The sequence below is a fragment of the Ictalurus punctatus genome, chromosome 3, assembly GCF_001660625.3.
Source record: "Ictalurus punctatus breed USDA103 chromosome 3, Coco_2.0, whole genome shotgun sequence".
NCBI lineage: Eukaryota > Metazoa > Chordata > Actinopteri > Siluriformes > Ictaluridae > Ictalurus > Ictalurus punctatus.
Genome location: NC_030418.2, coordinates 28233717 through 28245170, shown reverse-complemented (window position 1 = coordinate 28245170; position 11454 = coordinate 28233717). Strand labels below are relative to the sequence as shown.

Below are 11454 nucleotides of genomic sequence, written 5' to 3'. Positions count from 1 at the left end.
TTATTGGTTGAATTCTAAAAATCTGATTTCATTAACGAGGGCAAAACAGGTAATCTAGTTCCCTTTCCAGGAAAGAGGCTCAAGCATGAGAATAATGCAGACGACAGCTTTCATAGATCAACTTCAGTGTTTAATATCCACACCAAAGGAAATAAAAATAAAAATAATACACTTAACAGGCTACAGTCATCACCATCAATCCCACAGAATGCTTTTCCTCTAATGCTGCACATCACAGTGTGCGACTAAATAAACACCCAGTTTCCCCTTCTTTATTTCATGCCAGCTTACTCCCTCGTTCCAGGTCCTGAGGACGGGCCACAGATGACAGGGTTTTGCTCCGAACCTGAGTCTTAATAATTAATGAGTTCATTAAATCATTAAAGCCACCCGAGGTTTGATGGGGATGCCTCAATTTGTTTTTTATTAATTGTTCTTGTAAGTTAAAAATAATGACTGATAAAATAAAATTCAAAAGTTTACCCCGAGCATCTTTTCTAAAGCTGACGGTTCGCAGGCTCGCCCCCAGGCCCTTTTATCGTAGGGACGGAAGCTGTTATTGTGGAGTGCAAATGTGATTCAAAACGCTCATTCTACCAGTCAACACAGAAGATACACACTCCAAAAGTTGGGGCAGCTGCAGGGGACTACATACAACGTCCATAGATACATACAGCCTTCATTCACCTTTATGTCAGGGAAACCAGAGCTTTGCCAATCATTAATAACGTTTATAATTGAATTCATTAAGCCCTTATAAACCAGTGTAACAGACACATATGGGCTTTACAAGATTAACTTGTCCAAGTAATCTTTTAAAAATGTTTTCAGTGTCAAGCTGGTTTCTGAAAGCTGTATGTAAACTCCAAAAGATGTTATGTAGCTCAAACTTCCTCGCATGCTCACTGTGCAGTGTTATGGTTCCTTTTGCCTCAAACACCACACCATATACTGTGCTATAGCAGATAAAGATATGTTTATATTATATTCCCCTTGTTTTTTTATTTACCTTTATTATTAATATCTGTTTATACAAATCACACAGTCTTCACTAAAGTATTTAAACAGTCCCTTCATGTAATGTTCTCATCCAACAAACTGTACATGACGCAAGGGAGGTGTGAACAAAACAAAAAGGAACAAAAATAAGATAAAAAGCTTAAAGAGTGAAGGAGATGGGAGGAACAAAAAGTCAGTTCAGCAGGGGGCCATTGGGGTGAAGGAGCAGGTGCACCATTGCATTAAATACAGAACCGACTACTCTCGTAACAAGATACATGATTCAGGGGTCAAATAATCCACCAAAATAAAAGTACCTGAAAACGTGGTGTTAAACATGTAGACAGTTTGTAAAATAGTTTGTGTCTTTAGTGAATGTTAGTGGTGGTGTTTTCTGGAGGGGGTGGGGCTAGACAAACCAGAAAACAGCAGGAGATAGATGATTCATATTATTAAGTAGTGTGACGTTTCTCATTACTCATTAAATAAAAAAGACGTGATTCTGAATTATGTACCCTAGCCACAAGAGGCCAAACAGCAACACAATTCCATTGAATTACTGTAAATTAAAACAAAGGCAAATTCAATCAACACAATCATCAATTTTAAATCTCGGATCTGGAAACATGCTAGAACAGCCAGGAACTGAACCAAAGTCCAAAGTTGACTGACATCCATATTAGTCTCTGACAGGTTTTTGGAGCAAGTCTCTCACTGAGGTGTCAGAGCGGGGGAGGGGGGAAAAACCCACATGGTAACCCAATGTCAAACATTTTGTGCAAGCCTCAAACAGGAGGAGAAAAATTGGGGGTATCGTTTGGAGGCAAAAGAGGCGGGAGGGAAGAGACAGAACAGAGATGAGAGAGAGAGAGAGAGAGAGAGAGAGAGAGAGAGAGAGAGAGAGAGAGAGAGAGTGGTTCAGGAGTACGGCTGTGGTACACCAAAGCCTGGCCTATAAAGTGGCCTACCTGTAGGTGACTGAGAAGGAGGCATATTAGAGCCCATGGGGTAACTATAACCTCCATAAGGGTAGGGGCTGGGGTAGGGAGCATTACTAGGGCCAAACTGCCCAAAAGGGGGACCTTGGTGAGCTGGAAATGCAGGTTGGGTGGGGTACGGGCATGTGGGTGGGGCAAAGGCAAGCCGAGCAGTGGGGTAGCCTGAGGATGGAGTAAAAGCCGCAGCCTGGCTTGAGTAGGGCTGAAAAGCACCTGTGGGGTTGGAGGGGGCGGCAGTAGAGGCCGAACAGGGCTGACTAGGAGCAGAAACAGGGTATGGAGTGTACGGCAGGGCACAGTTGGGCGGGTTGACGCTCACGCTGGGTTTTTGCTGTGGCTGTTGCTGGGGTTGCTGCTGTTGCCACGGTGACACCGATCCAGCCTCTGGATTGGAGCACGGCTCTGATATCACACAAGACTCCGCGGCTCCTTGGTTGCTCCTCTGTCGCAGAATCTCTTGCAGCTTCTCGATGCAGACACGTCTTCTGTGAGCCAGGCAGCGAAGAGAGTGGAAGCGCTCAAGGAAAGAGTCTAGTGGCAAGGAACCCTCTAGAAACTCATCAGCTAGAACCTGTGAGAGAGCAAGAGTGAGACAAGATTTGTGTGTGAAAGCAAGTTGAACGTTAATGAAAATTCTGATAGCTAAACATGGAACTAAGTGACAACAGTTAATATACAGGTAAAGATATTTTAATACAAGTTACACATTCTCGAATAGCCACTTACCTCAGACTCTGCCTCTGTGTTGGCGCCCTCTGCCTGTAGACGAGATAACAACCCCTCAGGAGACACCTGGCCCATAATCCCATCTAGACAAAGAAGAGGAAATGGGGTATCAGATCGAGAGAAAGTAGGGAGAGAGTGAATGATCCCATTCTTTAACAGAGAACTGAGAATGTTTTAACTGCAACTGCAATTCACCTTGCAGATAGCAAACTGCTTCTTTAAACCTCCTTGAGAGAGGCTTTTTTCACCGTGTGATGTATATCTGCTAGACCACAGTGGCACAAATCCAATACAGCAAACAGAGCAGCCATTCTCAATCCCAGTCCCAAAGACCCTATAAATGGAAGATTCTCGTGTTTTCCCTATACAATCACAACTAGCAGATAACTACTGATCCATTTATTAACAGATTCATGTTGAGCACAAAAATGCCAACACAATAAATAGACTGTGAATCCCTAAAAGTGAGCCTGGGGTACTGACATAACACACAGCTTTACAACAACTACAAAAGATTTTTTAAATTATTTTTTTTTAATGTAAGAGTTTAATAGCACAACAAGTGATAAGTGATGGCACTAATGTATGTATTTGATTTTATTTCACACTGACTAAGTAGTTTAATAAAAATAAATTGCATCAATACTTACATATCTATTTAGTAGAACAAAATAATAAAAACAAGTATATATTTAGAATAAATTGTGCCAAAAATTAACAGATAATCCCAAACACTATAATTGTGGTGAGTAGCAAAAGAGATGGTAGGGTTAGTATTTGGTGTCAGCATAATAAATCCTTGGAGGAAACCTACAGTGGGTTACCAGTCCAGGCTGGTGACAGAGGTCTAATAGAGTGTGGATTTTTTTTTATTTCTTAGCACACTTTGAGACCCTTAATACCAATCAAGCATCATTTGGATGCCAGAGTCTATTTAAGCATTGATGCTGACCAGGTGCACCCCTTTTAGGTCTACAATTTACCAATCTTATAATGGCCACTACCAGCATGACAGTGTGCACATTACGCCACAAAACGCAAGTTGTCTCAAACTAGTTCCATGAACATGACAATGAATTCAGTGAACTTCTGGCGATCCAGTCACTAATCCAAAAGAGCACCTTTTCACATCATGAAAAATCTGCACCAAACATGTCAACATGGACATATGAACAATTTTAAAGAAATATTCCATGCCACAAAGATTATTATTATTTATTGTTCTTTTAATGCCATGTCAGCATTGACTGTTATTTTCATGGCCAAAGTAAGTAAAAGAGGATATTACGTAAATTCAGAAATTACGTAAATTACACAAATTTTACAACATTCCAACCATGTCAACAGCAACAGCTATTTACGGTCCTTCATTTTTATATCTGATAAGAATTCTAGGAATTCTAGGTGCCACTAATATTTACACCCTGGGTAAATATGAGCAAAGAAGGCTGTGAAAAATTGTCTTGATCTTTTGTTTAAAAAAAAATAAAATCACAAATATACTCTGCTCTCATGGACATCAAATAATTGCAAACACAACACGTTTATCCAAAAAATATAAATCTTTGTTAAATTATTGGCAACCTTTTAGTCAATACTTTGTGCTACCGACTTTGCCAAGATAACAGCTCTGACTCTTCTCCTATAATGCCAACCCTACATTATCCTTATAAAAAACAACAAATAAAATGCACTCTGGCTCTTATACCTCTACTCTGCGCACTTTGCTTTTCTAGAACTCAATTAAAAGATCTTGTATGGGAGCACTACTTGTATTGTTCTCCACTTGATATATCGCTTTGCTTTTATTTCCTCACTTGTAAGTCGCTTTGGATAAAAGCGTCTGCTAAATGAATAAATGTAAATGTATAATGCCTGATAAGGTTGGAGAATACATGGCAAGCGATCCAAGACCATTCCTCCATACAGAATATCTCCAGATCCTTCACATTTCAAGGTCCATGCTGGTGGATTCTCCTCTTCAGTTCACCCCACAGGTTTCCTATGGGGACTGGGATGGCCATGAAAGGACCTTGTGGTCAGTAAACAATTTTTATGTTGACTTTGATGTAAGTTTTGGATCATTGTCCTGCTGGAAGATCCAAGCATGGCCCATTTTCACAGCCTTCTTTGATCATAATTACGAAGGGTACCAATTAGGGCTGCAACTAACAATTATTTTCATAATCGATTAGTTGGCCGATTTTTTTTTTTTTTTGATTAATCGGATGGGACAGGGCAAACTTCCAGTACCATTTTTTTCATTTATTTTAAATAAAATCCACACACTGAGTGTTACAAATATTAACTTAAGACTAAAACTTTACACAACCATTTGTCCAATTATATAAGACCGAAAAGAACCCAATACACAAACCAGAATATATTATTCATTTAGGACTGAAGTTTAATTCCAAGCTTTTTTTTTTTGCATCTATAAAAAGTAATATAGATTATATTTTATATTACAATTTTATATTATATTTTACTATATATAGTGTTTATGGATTACTTTATATGCATTCACAAAAAGCACATATATATATAAAAACATTTTTAAAACTTTCCTACGGACCCTCTGCAATTACACCACTGACCACCAGGGTCGGCGGAAACACTGCCCTAGACGACACAGTACGTCACTTGGGACACAACATATTTACTCTCCAAAGCAGGTTTTCGTAGCAGAAGTGACGTAATGAGTAAATGTACTGCACGCAGACAAACTAATCGATTTTCATAATCGATTGTGGATTTTATCGATTAGCTGTTGCAGCTCTAGTACCAATATTCATGGAGTACACTGTAAGTGTGACTGAGTGTCCAATATGGCATCTTGTGTATACCGTCTGATCGTGTATGGATTCAAAAAGGAAATGAAGGAAGTGCCTATCATTTATAGCAGGATTGATTTCATGTAATTTCTTATTAATGCACTGGTCCCATTTCATTTGCCACTCTTTTGAGATGTACAAATTTACCATGACACAAATCACACAATACTAGAGGACCCAGTATTAGTATGGTGTTCCTAATAAAGTGGCTGGTGTATGTATAATACTCACAATTAACTCTGATGGGGGGGGGGGGGGGGGATTATATGAGCATACTCTACAAAGAGCTTATGTTCTCAATGAGGTCACTATGGAAAAAAAAAAAAGAGAAACAAAAAGGCTGTCCACATTCTACGTGACTCCCTTAACAGGGTGACGTAAGTAAGAACACAGGTCTTTATGACTTAAGAGAACAAACAGGACAGTCTTGCTGAGCAACATATTGCCATACTGGTGGAAAATGGAAGCTTTACAAACACAAGATAAAGAAGTCATCCACACTGCAAAATATCTGATTAGTTAAGACTCTATCCAAACTGCAGTTAATGTAGTTTCTAAAGCCAAAGTATTGACCCACTTAATAAACAATAACAGTAATTTTTTTTTCATCTACTCTTAATGAGGTACTACTTTTCAAGACAACTCATATTTCTTCTGTAACATGACAGTGTGGTTAAATTTAGGATCCGAATAGGATTCCCTTGAATTAAATTCACAGTTCAACACCTCTAGGAGAAACCTCATAACAATATAACATGCCAGCATGACCTAATTTTAGTACAAGTGCTAGCTGCGGAGGTGCACAGTCATTTCTTTTCATCTTCATACAGTGATAAGAGTTTTAACAATAAAAGCAAATGCCCCCCCATTCCATAAATGACTATTTTTAACCAGTTCTCCTTTCTTTACTGTAGGCTCCTATTAAGTAGTCTGTCTTACACTTCCACAAAAAGGATTAACGGTTTTAATTAGTGTACAAACTGGAGGTTTTGGCTGCAGACAATCAAATGCACATCAAACCTACATGGACAATTTGCTATTCGATAAACATTTCTAAGTTCACTTAAGACTTTCTTTTGTTTATACCTTCACTTCAGGTCCTCGACTGTTACCATACGGAGACAACGTAATTGTTTACCTTATACAAAGATAATTTCTCTCGTGGTGTTGTTTAAAAATGTACAATTCTCATTTATTCAACTTTAGTAAACACTTTATAAAATTAAAAGTCTATAAGGAGCCTATCCTGAGAAGACAGAGAGCAAGGCGGGAATACACCCAAATGGGATATCAGTCCATCACAGAGCACTATGCACACATACATATACACCTAGGGGCAATTTAGAGTAGTCAGTTCATGTTTTCGGGAGGTGAGCAGAATCTGGAGAACCTGGAGAAAACCCACACGGATACCGTCTGCACAGAATTATGTACCAGTCTGTGTCTGTGCATGGTTTTCAAAACGTTAAATCCTTGACATTTGGAAACACTGCTGGTAATCTGTAATGTTTAGAAACTTTTTCTTCTTTTATGTTGTGTCACTTAAACCAACATGACTTCAGCCAACCTTGCCATCAGTGAATGAAACTAACATTTATTTGATACATTTTCAATATATCCAGTCTTTACCTCTGAGAGCGCAGTGCTGTTTGTATCTCTCCCTTACATCCTCCAGTTCATGATATTTCCCCACCAGCCGTTCTCGATCTCTCTCCAGCCGAGGTTTCATGTCGAGGTTCTGTTCAGCCAGGCTGCGGTTGGAAGCCAGAGCCATTTCCCTTTCCAGTTGAATGTTCTGGATCTGTGAAGAGATAAATGGTCAAAAGTGACTGTTCATTCCTTGGAAGGAGAGCATATTCCCCAGTTATACAAAATTTCCCACATACAGAAAGCTGAATTTGTTTAAAAAGAATGAAAGAAAAGAAAAAGAAAATAATAATTTTCTATTAGTTCGTGTCCAATCAATAACTACAAATTATACTATCTTAATGCTTCATGTAAGGGCACCTTAGTCAACTGATACGTTATGGCATACAGTGTTTGTTTTATCGCCAGCTTTCAATTTGTTTATCCTGTGAAAGTGACAACTGACACTGGCAACATGACCTAACTGGACCACAAATTGATCTAAGCTCCCACTGGCTGATCCACAACAGGAGACAGCAATTCCACTCCATGGAGCTCCATGGTGGGACTTGGGATGAAGCAAAAGTTAAGGGAATTAATTGCTAATTGGTGAAGAGAACATCTGGAGAACTTCTCATCTTTGAATGTATCCTATAGGTTGCAACAATATTAATTAATTTTTTCTAATGTAAATAAAAAACAAAAAGTTCTCTACAGTCTATTTGTTATAGTTATACCTAGTTTTAGGAACAGCTTGGAGCCCTGGGAACCCTCATGTACTACATTTATAAGAATGTGAACTAAACATCTTGGTGATGTTATCTATGGGTAAACAACTTTCATTGTCATTATCCAAAATTAACTTGTACACTAACAGAGGTCTGAAAATTAGTGAATGCACTGCCAACAGACAGCACTTGAAGGGAATTTTCTATGCTTTGATTGAATACACAATTTTTCTGATTTACTTGTGGTTACTACACTGTGTACACTCTCAATGTGCTCCTGAGAAATGATTGCACAGATACCCATGGTTACCACATACCTTTTATTATCTTAAGTAGCACTTTAACTGTTTACCACCCCATTAAGGGATCAGTAATAACTACATTTGAGTGAGCAAGCAAATAAAAGTCATGTCGAAGAGTCACTGTTTCACTACACTATCACCATTGGCCAAGAAAAATCACAGTCCTCATTCAAAGCAATAAGTTTCAGTGTGCATCACAAGTACCATCAAACAAACTAGAAACTGCACACACACTACCATAATGCAGTCAGAAATACTTACACATTTGGGAAAAATTATGAAGCCTTGAAACCTATGGTATCTCACCTCATCTGACTCCAGTGCCATTACCTCCACCCGCTCCGAGTTATCCAGCAGATCCTGTAACTCGGATTGTCCGAGATCCTGAAGTTTCTCCATTGATTTGCCAGTACAGCTGTCAATCACAATTGCAGACAAAAAGACAGTCTAATAACTAATTCTGCAGTGTTCCAATCTTGTCAAGGCCATTTCTGATGGAATAGTTACACGGTCAATCTTGTTGGCTTCATAAACCAGTGAAAACATTTAGTCTGTACAGGATTTCAGGGAGTTCTTGGTTTTTTGTTTTTTTTGTGATTGTTGCAATCAAAAATGATTGATTTTGCTGCAGCTTTTTTGGCTGCAGGGTTTTGTGTGCTTTTTTTGTGGAAAACTACTTGAATTGGCAAAATTGCAATTGCACAAAAATTTTTGTACAGTCTTTCACAGTGATGTTTGTTGGTAAATGAGACCTTTTAGATGCACTCATGTTCGGTATGTGAATAAAAGACGGCTTTAACTGAATGCGTGTTGTGATGACGTCAAGTGACGCATCTTGACCAAAATCTGTGGAAAATCTGCGGTAATTTAGAAAAATTGCAAGCTCCTCCGAATATTGCAGTGTTTCCTTTATTTTTTGTTCATTTCTGTGGTCGCAAAATCCTGGAGGGACTGAACATTATATCATATTATATCTTATATTAGAAACAAGTGTTGTTTTGCACTTAGCTAAGGGCAAATTTTCCACCAGCCCAGCATACTTCAACACTTAATTAGCAGATTCAGGCATGTTCCAAACGTCATTTCCCTTTTCTAAGACACCTGGTAAAACCTGCTAATTAATACGAGGTGAATTGAAACAGGTGTCTTTGAGCAGGGAACCAACCAAACTGAGCCAAGTTCTGGGCCCATCAAGACTGGAATTGGGGAACCCTTCTTTACTGTGTCATGTCATGTGACATATACACACATATCACATTACATTACATTATATATATATATATATATATATATATATATATATATATATATATATATACACACACACACACACACACACATGCACAAAAGATGTACTTGAGATCTGGCCAATAAAATGAATAATAAATACAGAGCAAAACATACTTATTTCCTTAATATTAATCTTACAACAAATTGAACAATATGTTTCTGAAGATCTCTCCAATCATCAACTATTTCTACAGACAGACTTTGAGTAATCTTTCCAGTCACTGCATCTATTCAATATTGTGGACACACATAGACCATAACCCTTTACATTATATTTATATATATATATATATATATATATATATATATATATATGTATATATATGTATATATATGTGTGTGTGTGTGTGTGTGTGTGTGTGTGTATGTGTGTGTGTGTGTTCTTTCTGATATTAAATATATTTCATGCTGCTGTCAGTTCTTTGTACATGGGCATGGACAATCATCGGATATACTGCAGCAGTACACAATTTTTTTTCTGATTTATTTACAGCCTTATTTATTTACTGGATATTCTACATACGCTGCTAGCATTATTGTATTTATATTTATTTGTCTTCCTTGTCACGTCATTATCATCTTGCTGCTGGAGCACTTTCATTTCTCCACGAGGGAGTAATAAATTTGAAGCTCCTGCCTGTTGTTGTTGTTGTTGGCTTATGAGTCTCCTCAATCCTAATTTAACCCCTAGCTATCAGGCACAGATAAATCATCTATAAGCACACGTGTCTAATGTTGTCTGAGTCAAGATCACGTATATTATGAATTTGTGAAAAACACAAATACTTACAAGGTGCTAGCAAATCAAAATCCTTGGGTTAGAGAGCACGTCGACAAACATCCGACTTGAATCGTAAGCCAGTGACGTAAAATGAAACACGGAAGCGCTGCCCTTGGTTGTAAATAAAACTCATAAACACACGTCTCTCTAACTGTTTCACGCGAATTTAACCTTCAAATCATCCAATAATCTGAAATGAAGCCGGTTCTATCCGCTAATGTTTATCGCGGTCTAAACGGCACTTTGCTCTATTTATCGAGGAGAGCCTTTTCAGTCAGCTAGTCAGCTAGCAGCCAAGAGCAAACATAGAAGAAAAAAAAACTGTCGAATGAAAGACGGTCACAAAAAGTACACGAAAGGTCGTTTCTAGTTAAACAACGCAGGCGTCAAACCGACGACAACATACAGGAAATGCTGCATTTAATTGGAAATATTCACTCTCTTAAGCGAAAGTTTCACTTCTTGCTGACAGATACCGCCGCCATATTTTGGAATAATCCACTCGCGATTCTGTCAAAGGGGGGTGGTGGAAATGCTACGCGACACAGTTTGGATTAAAAATTTAAAAAGAAAACATTGTTTAAACGAACATTGTGATTTAATTGTAATGTTTACTAGTTTAACATACAATATGATACATTTCGCAAGAGGCAATGGTGACATTTTGAATTTGTAACTAACTGCTGTTCGTTAGTGGTATCGTCTGTTGTTCAGCTGATTCATGGGAAACCCCAAAGTGACAGGAATGTTCCATTCGCTCAGTGGCAGCGGCGAGGCGCAGCACAGCAGCTTATTTTCCATTACAAATGTCTTTCTACATGTTACGTTTACCATTCAATAAACTCTTTATATTCTGCGGCTTATGACGAGGTCACAGGAAAAGTAGACTGGGTATAATAGGTTTTTTTTGTATGTCTACATAAAACAGGAGATGGAACATGTTTTGTGAATTTGCTGAAATATAAAACTAAATAAATGCTGATATATAATATAAATGTGTGTGTATATATATATATATATATATATATATATATATATATATATATATATATATATATAATATAAATGTGTGTGTATATATATATATATATATATATATATATATATATATATATATATATATATATATATATATATACTTTAAAACTGTACTCTTTGGATGGTGCTCAC

The 11454-nt window shown here is 37.8% G+C and overlaps 1 protein-coding gene across 1 annotated transcript; it reads right to left on the bottom strand.

Moving 5' to 3' along the window:
* Nucleotides 1-108: 108 nt before the first annotated feature.
* On the bottom strand, nt 109-11224 carry vps37c (VPS37C subunit of ESCRT-I). The gene is made up of 5 exons (XM_017463119.3): nt 10294-11224; nt 8520-8628; nt 7187-7358; nt 2724-2806; nt 109-2568 (listed from the first exon to the last, which is right to left on the bottom strand). Exons 2-5 carry the CDS (start codon nt 8610-8612, stop codon nt 1918-1920), a joined length of 999 nt encoding a protein of 332 aa, XP_017318608.1. The 5' UTR covers nt 8613-8628; nt 10294-11224; the 3' UTR covers nt 109-1917.
* Nucleotides 11225-11454: the final 230 nt, after the last annotated feature.